Raw genomic sequence first — 21,640 nt, forward strand, 5'->3', positions numbered from 1 at the left:
GTAATTTGGGGTCCTTACTTAACCTTGGCATCTTCCAAGGTATCTTCTCTTCCATTAACTCTCTGCTAGTATTCCTGGTGGTGCAAATGCTTGCCCTGTAGAAGTACTGTGTTGACGAATTTGTCAAACTCGGGCTTGACCAGAAGGCAAGGGGGCCTGATCACTCCTGTGCTCATGGCTTGTAGGACAACTGCTGAGGATTCGAGCTCTGCTGAGGGACACTGCCCATCTGCAGCTGGTGGCTCCCAACATGGGCTTTGTGCACATCTGGAAGGAGCCGGGCTGCCAGAGGTGCTCCTGAGCAGGCAATCTCACTGTCCTGCTGTGGTGAGGGGCGCATGTCCCCTCGATCCTCTTACCTCCCAGAGATGCTGGTGAATATTTCTGAGCATCACACCCTGTTAGTGGGAGGGAGTGGGTGGACAGCTGAGCAGCTCCGGCAGCTTCCTCTTCCAGCTCTGCGGCTGCTCCAGGCGCTGTCACGGCAGAAACTGCACGCCTTTGATGGCATCTCTGGGTTCACTTTTCAGTCACGTATAAAGGCAGACTTGGGCAGGGAGTGGGGAGTCAGAGGTGGATTGTCGTACATTTTTAAAAGTGATGTCCCTGAAGGAGTGCTGTGTGGCTGGACAACGGGTGTGCAGGGCTTGCTTGACCGCCTGTGCTCCTCTGCATCCCTTTTCTCTCCTGTTTGTATCGTTTCCCTAACTTAAATGTGCCCTTACTGCAGGCCACAAAGCCTGGTGTGAGCACAGCCTGCGTCAAGGGGATCCTGCTGCTGAGCTCGCTGGCTGGGGATTTCCTAACCTGACATGTAAATGTGCTGGGGCTTAGGCTCACCATTACTCACCAGCCTTCCTGTACTGCATTACAGCTGTCCTGTGGTCTGCCTGTCCAAGTTTCCTCGCCCGAGGGTGGCTTGCCCTAATTGCTTGCTGTGATGGCTGATCCCTCGCTGGGTGAGGTGGCTCTCAAAGGTTGCAGCTGTGCCGAGGTACCGCTGCTGGCCGGGAGAAGCAAAGTAAAGTATTTTTCAGTCTAGCAGCCATCTCCTTCTGGTTTTCTCCCCTTTGACCTAACCCTCAAGTGTTGTTTTAGTTTCATTCTTTCTCACCCGGCAAGAACCTACACAGGCTGGCGCTGGTGGGACCTCAGCGCTTGTGGTAAGGCATTGCATGCCAGTGTTTCTTTGCACCAAGCAGCACTCCTCTTCTTTTTTCTGTCTTCCTCCTTTCTTGCTTTTTACCACACTCTTTTTTTCTATCTTCCTCCCTTTCCTCATGACCCAAAATTTGTAAAGCACAAGCTTACCTTTTTCACACTGCTTTCCCTCCCCTGCCACCGTGTGCTGCAGTGGGTTACAGTCCTCGGATGGTTCAAGCTGGCAGTAATTTGGGCTGTCAGCATATTAGGACCAATCCTTAAGCTGTGAGCACTTGGGTTCCCTGCTGAAAGTAGAAAGCTGAGCTGCTGGACTCAGGGGTGAAACATATGCCAGGCCATGCACATACACTGGAAACTTGCCCAGGGCAGGATAATTATGGGAGGCAGTGTTTTTCGAGCAGACCATGTGCTCTCACTTGCTAAACAGTCTTGTGATTAGTATCTTATTTAAGAGGATTTTAGGACATGTGCTGCAGTTACGCTGAGTTTCTTTTAGAAGTAGGGGAGAGGTTAGAAAAATAAACTCTGTAAAGGCTCTTTTGTGTTTCCAGCAAGGGTCATCAGGTAAGTGCAGTGCATCACTGCTGTGTTGCATCAGTGTAGGCAGTGGGTTTTGCTATTAATGGTTCAGAGGGAGAGGGATCCGCAGGAGGAGCTTTGCACATGCATTTATACAGGCTGTATTGCTGAGATCTCCTTAGGGACCCAGAACCCCAGTGCTGAGGGTGAGATCTGCTGCCCTGATCTTGGCATTACCAGTTCTCCCCAACCCTGGCTCCTGGCATTAGACTCTGGGGAGATCTGCAGCCAGCAAGTCTTCACCAGCATATTTTGCCTTCAAAATAAGGCTCTGCGTGCTGTTTTACTCGAGCACAAGTTACATTTAAAGGTGTTGGCAGCTCGTTGTTGGTCTTACCCAGGACTCCCTCGCCCATGGTGTGGGTGCAGCAGCATCTGCAGGCTCTGGGCATTTCCATGTCACTGCTGACTTGCGGTATGGTCCCAGCTGGTGGTTGTAGTCACCAGTCTGGTGGTTTCTGGTCAGTCTGATGTGGCTGTCTAACATCTTCCCCTTAATTTCTTTCCTAGGCTAGAGAACTCAATTAAGAGGGAGATGGGAGTATGAAGAATTGCATGCAGAGCACGGATGTGCTCCCTGTGGTGGCATCTCCTACAGATCTTACCTGGCAATCTGCTTCTGCCTGGAAGGGTTTGAGAGGAACTGCTGTGGAAAGCAAAGGAACCTGGAGATGAAGGTGATGACCATGGCTCTTCCTCTTCTTTTCCCTGCCCCTCTTTTCCCGTTCACATGCCTGCAGCAAGAGCACGGCTGCTGTCGGCGTGACAAGGCCACGTACATTCAGAGGCACTGCTGTTTGCGCTGGGGCTGTCTCGTGTTGCATGTGGAGTTGGGAGGACGGTAAAGAAAACGGGAAGCATTCTCTGCCATTCCCCTTGCAACTATCCCATATTTCTCTTAAAGCAAAATGCAACATTTATTCTGCTTCTTGTGGGAGCCCTTGTAGGTGTTGATACGTACTGGTTATGCTCCAGAGATACATGTCTAAGATCCAGTGATTATTCTGACTTGCATAAAATTAATATAAGATGTGTGCTGCGGGCTCATTTCAGTTAGGGCTTTCCCCAGAAACCCCAATCCTCTAGAAAGTGATATTGCTGGTGTGGTGCTAGGTTACAGTAATTAGCTGGCTGCTTTCACAGCTGACCTCTGCTGAACATGCCTGAAGTGCTTTTGTTGGTGGTGCCACTACTTTCCCTTTCTGTCACTCTTCTCCACCAGCATCCTGCCCCTTATTGCAGTGCTGCAAGCCTTCAGCAGTTGCCGCCTGGGATGACGAACTAGTCCAAAAGATCCGTATCACATACTGAATATTCTAGAGCTCTGTGCTTCAGCTTTGGGCCTGATTAGTCCAATAGTTGTGTGAATGCTGCTACCATTTGGCATACAATTAGTGTACACCATAAAGTTTTGATCATGCAAAGCAAGACTCTTGGGCAGCCTGAGCCATTGCAGTGACTGGGGAAGGTGGTGATGCTGGGACCCCCTCCATTTTCTCTTGCGCATGGGAAAGTTAACTTGGTAGGGGGCATTTTTAGAGGTGACTGCAAATACAAGTACTGGGTTTATGCCTGTTTTCATGTGTGAAGAAGGTTTGGGAGGACCTCATTGTATAGCTGCTTCTTTAAATCCTTAACTTGCTGGCATCAAGAGTGCCAGATGTTGCTCCCTGCTTCCTCCTCTGCTGGAAACATGCTAATCTCCTCTCCTCTGCTTAAAACCTGAATCTTTAATACGGAAAATGCACCACCGTTTCTTTGTTTCTGGCCAGGGAACACTTCTCCCTCCTAGTGTTGTGTTACCTTTAGCATTGCAAACTGAAACGCTTGGGCTGGGGTAGCAGAGCTCCAGCAGCCTGCCTACCTGGGGGCTGCTGGATTTCCATCCCCAAAGAGGGCAGAGAGCAGCCAAAATTTGCACGGATGTCAAGACGGAGCAGTATGGGGCCTGGGGAGTGTTGGCAGGAGTGGTAACACTGCTGGAGGTAGGCGAGTGGAAGTGTGGCACATTGCCTTGGGCATCTTTGGCAGCTGTTTTTTTCATGAGGGAAGAAGGAAACTAAGCTGGAGACAGCTTAACTTCTGGTTAGGTGGGATTTGGGTATAGAATAGAGGATCAAAAAAGCAGGTCAGCCATAGAGCAACACCCCTGTAAAACTACTACTTTTGTTTTTTGTCCTTGTTCCTCTGTGGAAGTCCTCTGCTTGCTGGATAAAGATGTGTCTTGGGGTGTGACCTCAGGTGGGCTGGTGATATAGCAGGATCTTGTGTAGTCATGGGAGTCGTCCTCTCTCAGGAGGTGTGGGAGCACGGGGCAGCTCTGTGTGCCTGTGCAAAGTACAGATCTGCAGCAGTGAATGACTACTATTATTTTGGCCATGGTTGGATGCCAGTCTTTGGGACAGCTGAAATCTAAGGCCAAGCCAACCTCTCAAGCACAGGTTCACTTCTAGTGCAGAGATATTCCTTCTCTTAATGTGTTTTGGTAACACTGAACTGAAGAGTTACCTTCCATTTGTGCCAGGACAAAATCTTTAGCCCCTTTTGAAATGCTCAGAAGTCTTCCTGTTGAACAGCCAAACCCAGTTCTCTGTTACTAAATACGGTTTCAGACTAGGCAGCCTGGTTAGGCCTGGCTTGTAATATGCAAAGGCTGCTGGGGGAGTTGAATATTTGAAAACCAGCAAAGTGATACATTTGGTCTGTAAGACCTGTATCTCTCAGTCTGCCCAACCCTCTTGTCAGCAGTTACGCTGTTTGATATGTTAGTATCTGAAATGGAAAAGGGCCTTTTCTTTTTCCTCCTTTGGGCACATCTGAAATAGGGGAGTAAAACCAAAAACAGGCACACACTCGCTTTACCCCTCAGTGCTCCATGTAGCTGTGTGGGAGCCTCTGACCCCTGCTCCTTCAGAAAGTGGCTTGTGGCTGAGTAGAGCCTGCCTGTTGGAGGAGAGGGACTGTTGATACGTTAGGTCTGGATGGTCAAAGGCGGAGGAGAGAAGGACAGGGATGTGCTTCGGTGTGTTGTATCCAGGTTTAGCAATGGTTCTCCAAGGTGGGTGTCCAGACCAGTGGAGCACCCTCAGCAAAACCTTGCACCATGTACTAGAACACAGTTCCCTGTAATGATAATAGGATGATGCATATGTAATTGTATTGTGTAAGATTAACAGAGTAATTAATCCTGTGTACTTGATGCTGAAGTGCGGTGCCAGCCCATCTGCTTGTTTTTGCTGTAGTTTTTCATGTGATTTAGAGATGGCTCCGCCAGTGCTATCTGTTTGGGGCAGCTTTGTCTATCAGGAGTTGGCTGTTGGTGGCCACTCTGGTATCAGCCTGTTTCTGGATATTCAAGGCTTCTGCTATCTTATATGCATGAAGTCCACGCTGCAGTACACTACAGCAGAAGACCCCCATCTCAGGCATTGCTTCACACTTGAAGCATCCTGTGGGACTCCTGCACCAGCTCTGAAACATCTGGGCTCGTGTCCTCTGCTCACCAAGAACAGGCACTGCATGCAGGGGATCTGGGAGAGGTGGGAGAAAAGCTGACCAAAAATGCAGATCAGGGAAGGACTTCCGACAAGGAAGGTTTGTGGAGGGTGGAAGGAGGGCTGGACGTGGGTGTACAGCTCTCACCAAGGCAGGAGGGCAGCTGCCTACCACTGCACTGTGGGGAAAGGCCACAGAAATGAGGGCATCGCCTTGTGTGGTGCCGATGCTGGCAGGGGTATGTAGGGCCTTAGGAAGGATTTCCCAGGAAGAAAGAGAGAGTCGTGGAGATGCACACACAGTAGGAAGGCACCCAGTTCCTCGTGGGTAGCATATGTGTCCATCTCCAGCCCTCCTCCTGGCTCCACGCAGTGCTGTGCATCCTTGGTCTCTTAAAAATAGCTCTTTTAAGTACCGCTGCAGTCAGAGGAGCGGTTTTGCCAAGCGCTAACCACCAGTGCTGCCATGCGAATGTTTGATCAGACGATGCAGAGCACAGCCCTTTCATCTCTCCTGGCAGTAGCGGTGCCCTGGCGAAGTCAAAGAGTTCAGGGGAGCTGGTGCCTCTGGACAAAGCGCGTGGGAAATTTCCGCTCGGCTTCCCTGCTCTCACACAAATGGTTTTTCACCTCTTTGGGCGGTAATCTGCTGAGATCTCTGAAAGAGCTGTGATGTTTGGCCAGCTTGTAAAGACCTCCCAAAAAGCGTACAGGAGGTTAGCTGCAAGTGTGCTCATTTCTGAAGTGGTGATGCTCCACCCTGTTTGAGATGGCTACAGATAAAGCCTTACGGAGATCCAGACAAGGTGAGGCTTTATACACAACCCAAAGTGAGAGGAACCTAAAAACTGCGGCAGGCTTATAATTTTTACCCCCGTACTTTGGGGAAAAAAATTGAAAATCATTGTTCCTAAGAGACTTCAGAAAATACTCATCAGATTGGTGCACTTTTTTTAACTAGTGATTTCTATATTTAATAACTTCAGAAGGAGGAAGAAAAATTCAAAGATGGCGGCTTGTAAAAGTAATTTCCCGTGGTGACATACAACTCTGACCTATATGCATGTTGGGCAGCTTACAAAAAAGCTATTATTTCAGCAATATCAATTTCTTATTGTATCCTGAATGCATTATTACCTAATTAAAAAATAGGTGGGAATAGGTATATAAGTACATACATATATGTATTTGTTATATATTGTGGAAAGAGAGACACATTTCAGTGGAAGCAGAAGAACCTTAGCTGAATTGGCCTGATTCTTGGAGAAAAAAAAAAAAAAAGAACAAAAAGACTAATGAAATGCAAATTAATAATCCCAAAATAGTGTGAGAGGGCTTTGCTAGGCTTCTCTGTTGTTTTTCTTTGCTTTGATATTGGAGCGTTGCAGCTCCTTCTACATGAGAGGAGATACTCTAACCAGCATACCCAGGGCTTGGGGGTTCTCTGCCAGTTTTGCATCAGGGGCTACTGGTATGATGGCCTGAGGATGGAAAAGAAATTGTGTGCCTCCTCTCAAGAGACCCCAGGATGGCCAGGACTGCCTTCAGATGCCTGTGCAAGCTTAAAGCATGGTGTGGTAGCAGCCGAGCTCCCTTCCTGAGAACATGGAAGGGGAGATGGTGGAACAGAGCGTGAGGTACACTGCTGGTAAGGATCCCTTCAGTAAGAAAAGGGAGGAAAGTGGAGATGAAGGGTCACCTAGGATCAGCTCCCACGAGACTATGGTGGCATTCCCAAATAAAAAACTTAAAAACTTGTCCCTTAAAAGCGTACTGGAGTAAAAGTAGGCAGATTTGTTTAAATAAAAGGAATGAGTAACTTCTAACGTAAAGCTTGATCTGAGCCAGATCAAAAGTCAGGCTTGTTTAAAGTTCAGTGGACTTTAAGCCCAATGCTTTTCCACTTCGAGCTTGGATCAGATGTTGAGCAGCAGGAAGAAATGGCCTTGTCTCAGATAAATTGAGCATGTGCTAGAGGTGGCATGAGATCACCCTTGCAGTCTTGAGCACTGTGCGGGATGCTATGGCATGTGAGATCACTGCTGTAATGAAAACATCCCATTCTTGCTCTAAAGCAGTTAGGCATGATGTCACCCCCCGGGGTGTCCTGTGAATCACCCCCAGCAGCTGGCAGCCACCACCACACGTGTGGAACATCTTGGCTGGATTTCACCAGGTTCCTTGTCTGCACAGAAGTGTATCTGCTGCTGGGATGTGGATGGTTTTGGCACTTGCACTTACCTGTGCGGTTCATTGAGGCGCGTTATTGTAAGAGATGACCCTAAATAGTGTTTGCTGCACAGCCGCATCTCAGAGACAAGTTTTGCAGTATTCTGCACCTTCTGCCTGGTTTGTAAAGGTTTGTTTCCACCAAATGTCAAGTGTTTGATGCTGCGGCGCAGTACCCTTCTTTGGGGGTGGGAGAAGCCCCAGCAAAGCACTTTAGCCTTCTGTGTCTGGGCTGTTGAGATGTTACTTGAAAGAATTGGGTGGATTTGGGGGTTAGGCCTCCTGAGTGAGAGCAGTGCAGCATAGATTTGATTAACATTGAAGCTGAGGGCATCTACTTCAGTGATGAACTTTGGGTCAGGATTGCGCCATGGAAGCCAACCGACCTGCTGATTGCCTCCACACATACTGTGTTTCCATCCATACTGGGAAGCAGTTCCTGATCAAAGAGTGTTCGAGTCAGGTGAGACCCAACAAAAAGAAGCACCCCCTGCCGCCCCCCTGATTTTTTACATGTGCTTTTTTGAGCTTCCCTTTAGCATTTACTTAGTGAAGAAGATGAAGTCGGGATTGGCAGTGCTATGAAATGGCTGACCTGAGGACAGAGCTGACTGATATGGTGAAATGCTGGAAGAACTTCAATATTTAAACAGACCAATTGGTGATGTTATAAAAAGAAGAATTGCAGTACAGATAAACTGGGGTTTCTCTTGCGGCATGAACTCTGCGAATTAATGCTGTTACGTGTGTGCTCATCTCAGGGCTCTCCAGCTCTTATGTACTAGGAAACGACTCTGTTTTTAGCAGTTATGTTTAGAAAACAAGGTGGGGGTGAGGAGTGGAGTGTTGTAAATAGTGATGGAAATTATTGGTGGTTGAGAATGGCCTCTTCCGAAGCCATCTGTCCTAGGCATGACAGATGTCCGACTTCTGTGTTTGGGGGGAGTTTCCTTCACGAAAGAAGTAGTCTGGTGTCTTCATGGCCAGGTGGCACCGAGTGGATGGGAAGAGAGCTGCGTGCTCATCTGCAGGAGTCGAGCTCTTGGCAGCAACGTCCTCCTCCCTTTCATCCCTCCTCCAGTATCTCTTCCCTTCTTCTAGCGAAGTGCTGGCTGGTCCTGGGGGGAGACAGGGATCTTTCATTCCTCTGGGAGGCTCAGAGAGTTTTTTTAGGTCATATAAGAGCTCTCTAAGACTGCTGAAATGTGTTGTGCTAAAAGCAGTACGAGAGCCAATATTGAATGGAGGAGATACAAAACTGTCTGGGGCCTTCTTTACTGCTTTAGGGAGTAACTTACGTGTTTGTTGGAATTGTCTGTCTAGATCTCTTCCTCCATGCTGTAAGTCGCTACCTGGCTTTGATGAGAAACACATTTATGCTGAGATTCATGGGTTGTCTCACTTTTTTTCTGCTTTCTCAGCCACTCTGTTTCGTGCACCTGGTTCGGCGCTGTGCAGCGAACCCTGCACGCTCAGCTGGTATGCCGTCGTGCCGCGTGCGAGGCTTGCACGCTCAGCCTGTGCTGTTTGCACTTGTGTGCCTGCAGTGCTTTCAGAGGCTGCTCGCAGGTGTGTCTGGCACAAGCGAGCAGGAGGGTGGCTGGCTGTGTTTCTCCCCTGGCACTACACAAACCCAGGGAAGGTGGGCTACCGTTAGTGACACCCCGGGACAGCAATATCCTGCAGATTTCAGGAGCTGTTGCTGCTGGGGGTAGTGACCAAGTTATACCTGTCTGCTCGCGCCAGTAAGGCAGTGCCACGGGGTTGGCAGAACGGGTTGCCATCCTTCACAAGTGGAGGCACAGACTCCCGCGTGCATGAAGTTTCTGTGGCCTTAAATACCAGGGGGGAGAGAGCAGCCTGCTTCAAGGGGAGGAGTGTGGTTCAGATCCATGGTGGATCCATCTAGTTGCCATCTGCAAGCTCTGCTGCCGGACTTATTTCTGAAGTGCCGACCATAGGAAGCGAGGGATGTGTTTGGGGACAGGAGCTGTGTAGTGCTTTTCAGGCTTTACATGTGGTTTTCCGATAGAGGAAAAAGCATGCTAAAAATACTTGGAGTAGGAGATATTAGAGTGGAGAGACACTAAAATGGCCTTTATTGCCTCTCTGAACCTCAGTAAAATTTAAATGTGTTTCAATTTCATAAGCGTGGTGTTTTCCTACCTCCAGCAACTGTGTAGATTTGTTGCACTTCAGATCACTTGATATCATGCCCTTAGCCACACTGGGATGCTGTCAGGGTGTGTAAGTGGGGAAGAAAAAGGGAATTCTTTCTGGCACCATGGAGCGGCCGGATGCATGGCACGCTCTGTTTGGGAGCTTATAGCTGGAGCCTGTGCTAGGCTGTGCCAGGTCCTCCACCCCACTGAAGAGTGGGCATCGCATGCCGTTTTGAGAGGCACCTGTTTGCTCCTGCAAAGCGTTCTCTGTGCTGGATCCTTAAGCAAAGGACATAGTCTTGGGTTTGGGTAGGAGGTACCATTGACCCTGTTTTCCTTTCCTAAGCATCTGGGGGGGGATGCTGAGGGAAGAAAATAGCAAAGAGGTTTTAAATGAAGGCTTTTTCAGGAAAGTTTCATTAATGTTTTCTGATTTTATAAATACGTATGTGAAACTTTGAGGGGGAAGGAGTGTCTTAAGCTCTTTAAATGTCTTTAAATACATCTAGGCACCCAGATTTGTGCTGTATGTTTATATTGCCTATGATTCATAAAATTGAATTTTATTCAGGCAAGGTCACTTCCCTGGCGATGTTCTTGTGGGCTTATTGACAGTAGATATGTTTGAAATGATGCTACAAGGGGATAGTGTTACCAGATGAATAAATCAGAATTGTGTTTAAAAAACAGAGCAGCACTTGCCGTTACTAACGTCTGAAGTCCAGCCATGCCGTGAGCTTCCTGCGCAAGGACGTGACTCGCTGACATGCCTTGGCAAAGCGCGTATTTGACATCTGCTACTGCAAATATTTTGACTTCTGAGAACCTGGATGCTGCTTCAACAATGAGCGATATCCAGGACTTTGGAGTATATGGATTCCTGTGTTATCTGCTACCTTGGCTGCTCTGCTGCAGCCTGACACTGAACTTGGATCAGGGCTTCCTCGACAGCTTGTGTTGAGTTATACCTGGCTTTCCTCTGATCACTTCAGTCTTGGTTTAACCAGTGGAGCTGATGATGCATGGTGAGAGCGGTATCAATTTAGCTTACCTAACACCATGGCTATGGAGAGTGAAAGCAAGCATTTTTGGTTTATGGAAAAACATCTGATTATTGTAACATGGTTTTTTCCGCCTCCTTTTCTGTCAAAGACAAAACAGTTAACTGTAATTTTGATGCTTCCGTTTGTCTTCCTTGCCTCAAGTTCCTTGCGTAGAAAGGAACTATTTTGATTTTTGCCAGACAAGTAATTGAAGTGCCTGTTAAATAATTTTTCTTACAATTTCTCTGAAAGTTATTTGCTTTGATGGGCTCTAATGGGTGTCCTTTCTAATATTCTCTTCATTGCTGTCGGGACCTGCCTTTTTTTCTCAGCACCTGATACTTTATGATGAACACTCTTGACATCTGTATGTCTCTCATATTATAAAGTATGGATTTCTTAGTGAAAACCAGTTTATTTTAAATGTAATGCAAGAAGTGTTTTGCTTAACTTAGAGCCGTTTGAATAGTGCTTTCTGAAGTCGGTGGCCAGAATTCGTGTTTTACTTCTGTCCTCCAGTGAAGTTGGCATGGTGGAGCGCTGCTTTTGAGTGCCAGCCCTGCCATCCCCAACAGGGATGAGCTCTGGGTATGAAGAGGAAAACCAAATCTCAGTAGCGCAGCTGGACTGAAAACTAGCAATGGTAGATTCACAGTTCTGCAAGTTTATTTCACTGTCTTAGGTTAAATTGAATTAGATTCTTCTCTGAGCAAGTTGTAAAGAGTTATTGCGTTGTCCTTGAGGAGACGGAAAGACATTGCACCCGCCTGCGAAAGGCTGGTGTCAGAGAAATATTATCCTGAAGGGTAGCGTAGCTGCAGCTGGCACAAAGTGTATTTATTGTCCTGGGGCCATGCAATACCAATTACGTGTCCTGGCGTGCAGTGATATTTGCAGAGGCATTAAGTGTTGACCTGCCACATGCCCCTAATTTAAAATGAAGAAGTGCCCCCCTCTCATTTCAAAAGATAAACGATGTAGAGGAACACATGATTGGGAGGGAACAAAGAAGTGATTTGTTTGATTGGAAGGTGTAATGTTCTATGTAAAGTAAATAGTCCTAAATGAGTGATCGCACCCTGGTCTTTAAAGCTGGGGGGAAATTTTCACTGTTGGTGTCAGTGTGGGAACGGTTATGATAAAGCTGACTGCTAATGAAAACCTCACTTGTGTGGCAGGTCGACCCTGGCTGGATGCCAGGTGCCCACCAAAGCCACTCTATCACTCCCCTCCTCAGCTGGGGGGGCCAGGTATGGGAGGAGAAGCAGTGCTTTTGGGAATTGGTGCGCTTCATGCATGGCATGATGCACTTGCTTTCTCTTTCAACATGAAACTAGTGATTTTAGAAATTGAAAAGGTTTGTTACCAGCAGTGGTCTCCAAGTATCTTGCTCAGTGAGGCTTCCATGGGCATGTGCCCATGACAAAATGGCTTCTGTGTTGAACTGGACTCTGAAAGCTCCCATGGTGGCTGGCCGACCGCACCTGAGTGGGAACACACTGCCAGAGCCCGGGGCTCGCCTGGGGCATGCCAGCACCCCACGCAGGTGGGGTCTCTTTCCTGTCCATTACTGTTAACAAGGAATATTTGGCAGGTGTCTGTGGGGTAGGAAGGCAGGTTTTGTAATGGAGAGGTGCTGGTCCCACCAGCCAAGAGCTTGGTCCTGTTCCGGAGCTCGTAAACACGCTGTCCCTCTGGGCGAGTAACCCACCATTCTCCACTATGGCGTGCCTTGGTAATTATTTTTTGCAGTCCTAAGAGTTAAATTGTCCTTCCATCTTCATGCGCCTGCAAAGGACCCTGCAGTAGCCCATTTCTGCCTTAGCCAGCAGGGTCAGGGACTGTTACTGCTGGTCCAGGGCAATGGTTAGAGCTTGTGGCTTTGCAGAAGGAAAAGATACGCTTTTTGGTGTTAAACGTTTTCCTGACAGTGTTGGAGTGAAGGGTGGTAATGTGACACGCTTGTTGGAGCTAAAGGTCATCCTGACAGTCTCTGAACAGGTAAGCAAAGGGACAGGAGGACCTTCCCTTCTAGAGTCACAAGCTATTAGAGCAGCATGCCTCTAACAGTGCTGTAACACTGTTTGTTGAATCCCTCCCTTACTCTCTTGGTACGTTGGTGTCGAAAACGGTCCCCGCACATGTGTGTTTGGTCTGGACAGGAGCACAACAGCAAACAGAGGCTCACTTCTTTGGAAAGCTGCTTCTCAGCCCTGTAGGTGCTGCTGGGCGTACTGTTGGCATGTCCTTAACTGCAATGGGTTAGCTGGTTCAGATGCCCTGGAGCGGATTTGTCATCGCGTATGTCATACTTGCTAACATAAAGTGGTTTATTAGAGCTGAGCTCCAACAGCTCCAAACATGCACTTCATGCCCTGGTATGGGCTGGTCCTGGGCCAGAGCTGTGCGGGCATCCTGCTGGGCCGGCGGGAGCCAGAGGTGGGAAGCCACAGCAGCGCGGGTCGCCTCTCGCCTTGGGTCTCAGTGGCCGATGGTGACCGTGTGGTTCTGCAGGTGCCTGGCAGAGCATCGGCGGTGAGTGAAAGCAAAACTACTGCTTTTTAATTAGGGCAGAAGGGAAGGCAGTGTGCTGCAATGCAGAGCCACCCTCCAAAACCAACACGGGACCTCAGAAAAGAGGGGGAATAAAGGGCTGACACAGCCAGAAATGAAGGCTTCTGCCTTTATTAAATCCCAATGTTTGTTGACACGTAAAACCAAAATGAAACACATGCTTAAACTTTCCCCTGTGCCTCCCCGCAAAATCTGCCTCTCCTGTTCTCCTGGAGAATTTTTTTCAGCTGTGACAGCAGCATATTGTTTCTGGCACATGCAGAGATTTTTAATGCAGGCAGGACTAATGGAATGATTTATTTCATTAGCAGGTGACGTGTATAGCTTCTCAACACGTCATCTGAAATTTAACCATGTTCCTCACTTAAAATGCTTGTTTTCCTCATTCTCCACGTAAAAATTCCTCATTCGGCACTTTTTTTTGTTTTGTTTGATGGCCTTGGAAGCACTTACTTAAATGTATGGCTCAACAGATGTTTTATTTTCACAGCACAGTGATGTTTTGGAAAAAACCCAAGATTGCTAGAAGTAAACCTTCCCTGTTTATATATTTACAAAATTGAAATACACACAGTTGAATTAACAGGCCAGGCTAAATAAAGTATCAGAGAGATCTTCTGAAACTCCAGAGGGAGAGACCTTTAGCTTGAACAAATGTATGACCACCTTTCATCTGATGTATCAAGTATATGAAAAGTATAGCTTCTTCATTTGCAAAAAGGCATGATTGTAGTTTGTATAATACTATAAAGGCTCTTGATAATTATTTTTTTTTTCCTCAGGACAAGAATAGGGAATTTAAAGAGCAGATGTGGATTCGAGGTCACTTCTCGAATCCTACTTTTTTCTCCTCTTCAGTTTCCTTGGGTATGTTATTTTATTTTGAATGGAGGGATTTCTGCCCTACACCTCTATGTATTTCCCCTTTAGGTATCCTCTTTTCACACACTTTCATGTGAACTCATTCTGCCTCAGCTACCAGCCACAGGCGCTTTACAGAGGGTGCTGGGTGGAGGAAAGGGTTAGTACCGAGAATGTACAAAAAAAAAAAAAAAAAAAAAAGGTATAGTTGAAGTATAAAATGTTCATATGGGGGAGCATAAAAACATTCAAAAATACACCAGCAAAAGCTGGGGGCAAAGCTTTACTGCTTTGTATTTAGGCACAGCACAGTTGTGGGTACAGATGGAAATGTATAAATGAAGGAAACCTGGAAAGAAATGTAAATGCTCTACGTTTAAATATGAAATCGTTATCACATTACCCAAAAAAAGACTGAGGAACAACTTGCTAAAGTAAAAAGCTTTTGTGCTTACATCAGAGGCAAGAAAACTGCGGGTGAATGATGCTGATATATGAACAGAGGGACCAAGGAGAGGCACAGTAGAACAGGTGGATGTGCCCCCTGCATGTGCCCATCCCCAGAGGTTACATCTCTCAAATCGTTGTTTAAATTAAGTTAAAGGTGTTATTTGACATGATCGCATTTCAGAGGGACTCTGGTGGGATCCGTTGCTTCAGACCAGTAAACATAATAAAAATAACTAACACCTGTAGAATATGTGAGAATTAATGGAGGAGTCTCATCATCTGTTTGCAGAAGAGTCATGTTTCAAATCTGTCTGCCTGTTTCCTCTTCTCTCATTTTCAGAAGTTAGTGAACCTGGAGAGAAGGAAATAGCATGCTTGAATTTTCAAGGTTTTGCTGAGATTCCTCATCAAGAGCCTCAGGAAAAAAAACCACCCTAAGCTGTCGTGGGATGAGAAAGTTCCCATCCTGGATTAGTGACTGCCTAGCGGGTGGGAAACCAAGCGGTCAGGTTTCACAACTTCACAGAAGTCCCACAGGGATTTGCACCGATATCTCCGCTGTTAAGCAGCGATAACGGATCTGCAAAGGAGAGGAGGAAGGGCTAGGTTATGGGCTTGGCTGGCTTTGTCTTCAGAGGGCTTCTGGGACCAGAGAAAACACCAAGCAGCTGCAGAGGGATCCGGCAATCCTGGTGGCTGGGCAGCGCAAGGGCAAAGGAAGCCTAGCAGGGGTAAGATAGTGCTCTTTAGTCCTATTTTATTCCTGCTCTCCGCCCTGTGCTGGAGAGAACTCTCAGTGAGTCAGCGCCGCTTGCAAAATATCCTGAAGTCATTACTGACAGCCTAGCGCTCAGGGCTTAGAAATGGGCAGGAAGGGAAATAGAAGTGGAGGAAGTTTTGGAAGGAGAACAAAGCAGCCCCGTTGTTATGTTGCTGCCAGACCACGTGGCCTGAGCGTGTGCAGCTGGGGTGTCCCCATGCGCCTGCCTCGAGGGATGTTCACACGCTGCTAACGGTGCCGGGGAAGTTGACCCAGAGAGTCAGAGAACGGAAAAGCTGCTGTGCAAGGAGGGATTGGAAAAAACGGGATTCAGCCTGGAAAAGCAATGAGTGGGGAAAGGAGGGTGTTAGGAGGGGTGGTGCAACCATGAACGACGTGCAGAAAATGAAGACAGGATTACTGTCGGTGCGATTGGGTTTGCCAGTGTGAGGCGGAGAGAGGAGGGGTTGTCTCTGCACGGTGCGCAACTGCAGAATTCATTGCCTCAGGCTGTTTGGGCAATGTGCGTGGTTTCAAGAAGCAATTAAACATGTGCAGAGGGTGGGCATTGGTACAGCTGATGACAGAGCTTTTGGGAAGCTGTGTGCATTTACTGGAAGAGAAATATATTCATATGTTTGTCCATATGTGGTTTCTCTGGGTATCTGCTGTCAGCCACTGTAGGAGACAGGTAAGGGCTTGATAGACTTTTTGTTTAATGAGGTGAAGACGCTGTTGTTAGCTGTTTTAGGGTAGATCTGCTGTGGGTAGTGGAAATGGGGATGGCCTGGTGTTCTCTGCCAGGGCACTGCTGTCTGCAGCTCCCCGGGTGGATGGCAGCGTCTGGGATGCCAGAGGAGGCAGGACTTTCACACTCTTCTGTACTTTGATGATTAAGACCTGACTCCAGTGATATACTTGGACAATAAAGGTTAAGTATAAGAGTGTGTGGACAGGATATAATTCCCTGACTGCCTTGAGGATACTGCATCACTCACTCATTCTCTGCACAGGATTAATTTACCCGCAGAGGACTTGCTGTGTGGGGTGAGTCTGCCAGCCAGCCAGTGCTGCACCCCACAGCCGCCTTGAGCTCTAGGTTTCAGGAAGGCAGCAGCTATTTGTTTAAGTGTTTTTATAGTTTGGGGGGGGGGGTTGTCCTTTCTTTCTTAATGCTCATAGCTGACACCTTGTGCTTTGTGTAGGTGATAAGTTTGTGTCACCTCCAGAAGAGCACATTTGTACTAACCGCTGCGATACAGAAGCGCACAGAAGTGACTTATCTAAGGGTGTGGAAAGAGAGCACCACTTGTGGGGTATCCTACCTTGCCTGGAAGAGCAACTGCCTTCCCGCTCGGCAGAAAAGGTTTGCTGGGAGAGTGCTTGAGAGGGACCTCATGTTAGGACACTACTTGTGCAAATAAAATATATAATGTGAAGTAGTAGTAATAATTAAACTGAACTGCAGTGAACCCTTGGTGAACAAAAGGTACCTTGAAATGTTGTGGCTCTCCTAAAATGTACTTGCTTGCAGAACCTACTTTGCCAACTTACAAATCAAAGCAAAATACCTGTTCACATTGCAGCGGCATGCACAGTCATCAAAGGCGGAGATCACATTGTGCTGAGTGCTGAAGGTGAGTTTTCTAGGTTCCTTTGTGGGGCCCAGGGAGGAGAGGAGGTGTTGTAACTTGTTGGGCATCCTCTGCTGTGTGGCATTGGGAGGAGCGTCCCAGCAGGAACTTGCAATGAACTGTAAGGTTGTTCCACTGCGATGAACCTGCCACTCCTCTAGATGATCCTAGCCACGGGAAACAAAAGCTGACAGTACCAAGATGCGCCTGCTATCACCTACACCTGGAAGCCCGTCAGGAGGGGCTTCTGAATTCAAAAGCATGGCAGAACCCTCCATGGCCCGGAATGAAGGACTTCGCTCTGCAGGGCAGTAGGGCAGCTGGGCACCTCCTGTGGTGCAGAGGATCTGTCCTGCCCACGCAGAGCATCTTGGTGGAGTTTCCTGGAAGCGACACCCTCATCTTGTGTAAAGAAGTATAGCATAAATCAAGTCAGGTTGGGGTCTGCACGAAGCGTGGTCGGAGGGAGGTGTCTCAGAGTTTTGTACTACACTGACACTGGACAACTCTATTTTGGTGTTTCTCTCGCGCGCAATTTGGAAAACCTTGCTATCTAAGTGTGGTTTGCCTGCAGAGCCTCTGACAGCATGGAGGCTGACTCAGCGGTGCTTTCCCCTTTAGCAAATGGCTTTTGCAGTCTCCTGCCTTCATGTGGCTCTTTCCATTCCCAAGGGCACCAGGCAGACACCGAGCAGGCTGGCCCACCAGGGTCTCCAGCTGCAGAGGGGACCGGGGGGGAGGCAGGGTTGAGAGTGTCTTGCAGAGACCGCAGCAGAAGAGGAACTATAAACAGCACAGGGAACCTTGTGTTAACTACTCACAGAAGAGAGCGCAGTGATGTCCTGCATCCCCTCCCAACAGCCCCCCCTTCCCCAGACTGCTGTACCTCTGCATCTGAAACCATACTGGCCAAAAAGACTTCAGCGTGCCTTTCTAGCACTTGCTTCTCAAGCAAATGAAAAGTGAGGTGGTCTGTCAAGGCAGGGGAAATCACTTCAATAGAAGCTAGAATTACTAGTGCTTCTAGAATTTTGATATTTTTTTTTCTTAGTTTATGAAGTGGAGGTAGAAGAATGTTTACTTTTTAAGCAGCCTGCTCTGTGAGAAATCAGGATGAGTTCCTTCACATAGTTAAAAGAAAATATAAGTAGTCAGCATTAGGATGCTTTAATAATTTAGTATTTAATCCTATGAACAGTAGCATTTGTAATTTAGCTTATGTGGCATTGTACTGACTCGGAGTTCCTGCAAAAGCAAGCTACTTCTTGAATTGTGTAACACTGTGAAAGCTCCCTTTCTTTTGCTGCATTTCCTTGGTAGAGTGAAGCTATAAAGCCTAAAATACGTTTTTCTAGTCTGTGAAGACCTGTGGATTAAGATATATGTTGTAAAGCAACTTTTCATACGACTCGCTCCAAAAAAGCAGGGAGTCTTCTCTGCCATTGCATTTGAGAAAGAGTGTGTGAATTGCCCAAGAATAGGCAGTAAGATATTTCCTTAGGAAAAGGTAGCTTTTTCTTTCCCCTGTTCATTGTGCTAAGACTCAGCACTGGGACTTTTTCTTGACTGTATTGCTGGTGTGTCCACTGCTCAGAGCCTTCTCCGCGGAGAAGGCTGTCGGTCTGGTGGGGGCGTAGAGCAGGCAGCCTGCGAACCGGTTCCTGCTTTAGCTGAGAATAGTTTTCAGACTAAGAAGGAAGATGCCCATTTTGAGTGGGCATTTAAGTGTTTAAAAAGCTTATGTGGTGTTTGCTGCTGCCCCTTCCATGCCTGGGTAAGAGCTTTTGTAGGACCGCAGGGCTTGTCTGAGGAAATACTTGCTCATCCCCAGAACCATGAGGTTCTTCCATAATAGGGGTTTTTTTTCCCTCTTTTTTTGCAGGTGTTTCTTGAACTCTTCAGTGCGTCACAGAACTGTTGTGTTTTGCGATATCCTGCTTAAACTCTTGGAAGAAAATCTGCCAACAGCCAAAAATGACCTGAGTTGGAGAGTTGCTGCTTTATCCCCAGGTAGTACGTTGGTAGCTCAGTGGCTTCTCAATACCACAGCTTAGCACAGCTTGCTTTCAGCAAGTTGCTGAAGGAGGGAGTTGTCACTAGGGTCTCTCTCTCTAGGATGGGTAGTGATCTGCATGTGTGTGTCTCCTGAGGAGCATTGGGACAGCTGGTGTCTCTAATCAGCTCCCATGTTCTTGGACACATCCTGGAGCAGCCTTGTAGGGAAATGAGCAGCTGCCCTCCTGTATTCTGTGTTCCAGTGTGCCGCTCACGAGCTGTTTATGCCTCAGCATATGTTTCCTACACCAGCCCCTTGTGCTGCCTTGGTTGAGTTGGCCTTTGGGCACTCTTGCTATTGAATTGCCCCCTTTTATAACATGATGGGAGCTGGAGGTATCTGCTAATATGAGGCAGTGCAAAAGAGGAGAGGCAATACTGTACAACAGGGTCTGGCATTGCTTTCTCTGGCGGTAACATACCTTGAGTAACGTTTATCAAAGTGTATTTATGAACCTAAACATGCCTCAAACCCTACTGTGGATTTATTGGCTCCCAGCAGCTGTTGAGTGAGGCTTCACGTTGGGAGTGCGCTCAGCCCACTGCAGGCTTGCAGGAGTTTCCTGTGAAGTCACCAAGTGTGTCAGTCCCAGGCTTTTGAAAGTCCCACTGTTCATGAACTCACAGCTTTTATTTCAACAGTTAAATGCCTCATTATGTGCTTCCTTAGTGTTCATGCCTATAGTCAAGTAGAAGCTCAGTTCTGGCAATGCTAGTGGTGGGATTTCGATATTGGCTGGATGGGATGGGAGGTGAAGGAAAGAGAAGTGGAGACTTACCCTGCTGCTGGTATGGTACTGGCTGTGTTAAGCTTGACTGTCACCTGTGGAAGGGAATAGAAAAAAGGTTTGAGTGGCAGTGGCCTCAGATCACCGTTACATAGCATGCAATGGCTAATAGGCAGCTGAAGTCTTTCCATTTGATGTTTGAGGTGGTGGACTTTGAAATGAGATCTTTAAACAGCCTGAAATTTTAAAATTACCCCTATGCCCTCCCTCTCCCCTCCCATTGCCCGCACACTGATGTTTATAACTTTATAGATACACAGGCCTGTGCACGCAGCCCTGACTTAGATGTGTTCTTCTCTCCCAGGACCAGCTTCCTGCCCTGTGTTTAGCATGCCATTTGGATGCACCGTACACTATGGTTCACATCAATGTGTTGAAAAAATTGATGTTTGTTCTCGTGGTGATACTGGTAGCGCTGACAGTTTGCTTGTGGAGAGAGATGAGAAGAAGCTACTATGTTCCTTTCAAGACCGAGAACGATGATTCGCAGGTTCACAGGACTTCGGAAAAATGGATCCCACTTAAATCACAGGGCCTCTTCCGTGAAGCAGCCAGTGAACTGGGTCAGATACCCAAAACATGGTTTGGTAACCACAACAAAGTAAGAGGCAGCACCTCTGGAACAGCTGAAAAGTCCAAGAAAGCATCAGACTCTGTGAAGGTATGGGATAAGGACAGCTCATCCAGAAATCTCATACCCAGGTTGCAGAAGGTCAGAAAAAACTACTTGTCCATGAACAAGTACAATGTGACTTACAACGGGAAGAGGAACACTGCTAAACTCAGCCCAGAGAAGCTGCTCTGCCAGCTACGGGACAGGGTGAACGTGACCATGATACAGGGATCGGATGGTCCTTTTGATACCTCTGAATGGCAGCAATACCTACCAGGGAAAAGCCTCAATGAAACAGTGGGCCGCCTGGGTCGCTGTGCCGTTGTGTCCTCAGCAGGGTCTCTGAAATCATCTCATTTGGGACAAGAGATAGGTTGGTATCTTTCTATTAGCATGAAGTCAAATAACATTGTTTTATAAGTGACACTGAATAGAAGTAATCTACTGTCGTGCTCTTACCAATAAGTCACTGGTGTGGTCACAAAGGTCTTTAAAATAAATTGAAATATTATCCTTGAACTTCTTCTAGAGTTAGTGAACATAACAGACTAGGAAGAGATGGGAGTAATGATCAGATTCTCGCTTCCTTTCTGAATGTACACACCGCACAGTGTAGGCTGCATTATGATGCCCTAGATCACAGTGCCTGTGAGCCTTGGACCTTGGGTGGACCAAAACGGGCAAGCTCCAAGGGAGTGGAAGGGTTGGGTTGAGCTGAGAGGACATGACGTATGTGCAGGTAGTTCTATTCCAGCTAGTCCTTTCAATTTTCATGATTGCGTTGGCATCACTAGAGGGTAGCACTAATACTGGATACCAGGGAGAGGTCATGGTTCCTAAAGTGTTTGTTTATTGAGAGGGTTTGGGGTGGGTCGAGTAATGCCAATGCATTCATTGCACAGTCAACAGTCAAGATTTTTCATTCAGAAGGACTTCTTCAGAGAAGTAAAACAAAACACTAAAGGGGAAAAAACCCCACTGGACACAGCCCTGAGCAATCTGCTGTAGCTGACCCAGTGTTGAGCAGAGGGGCTGGGCACAGATAATCTTCATAGGTCCCTTCCAGCCTTAGTGACGCTGTAATTCTTGCTCATGGCTTTCCAAAAGTGGCACTGCTTCATTCTGAACCACAAGGCAGTGGCTGAGTTTGAGTGGTCCAGGAGACCATGGAAAAACTTTACTGGGCTTTATTTTATCTCTTCTTTAGACAAAGTTTGGTGATGCTTTGCAAAGT

The 21,640-nt window shown here is 47.4% G+C and overlaps 1 protein-coding gene across 10 annotated transcripts in view; it reads left to right on the plus strand.

The window, feature by feature from the left end:
• The window catches only part of ST6GAL1 (ST6 beta-galactoside alpha-2,6-sialyltransferase 1), a 48,628-nt gene that overhangs the window by 13,565 nt on the left and 13,423 nt on the right, over positions 1-21,640 (plus strand). For 4 of the 10 annotated variants that reach the window (XM_052803615.1, XM_052803612.1, XM_052803611.1 and 1 more), the window contains 2 exons: positions 2,254-2,420; positions 20,098-20,779. The exons of 1 other annotated variant lie outside the window; for it this stretch is intronic. In XM_052803615.1, coding sequence (XP_052659575.1) covers positions 2,415-2,420; positions 20,098-20,779 — 688 coding nt within the window. In that variant the 5' untranslated portion in view covers positions 2,254-2,414. Of the gene's footprint in view, positions 1-1,866; positions 1,890-2,253; positions 2,421-14,091; positions 14,113-18,832; positions 18,961-20,097; positions 20,780-21,640 lie in introns of those variants that run through there. 5 more of the 10 variants (XM_052803617.1, XM_052803614.1, XM_052803619.1 and 2 more) reach the window with 5 other exon arrangements.

The sequence above is a fragment of the Harpia harpyja genome, chromosome 12 (assembly GCF_026419915.1).
Source record: "Harpia harpyja isolate bHarHar1 chromosome 12, bHarHar1 primary haplotype, whole genome shotgun sequence".
In the NCBI taxonomy this organism is placed as follows: domain Eukaryota; kingdom Metazoa; phylum Chordata; class Aves; order Accipitriformes; family Accipitridae; genus Harpia; species Harpia harpyja.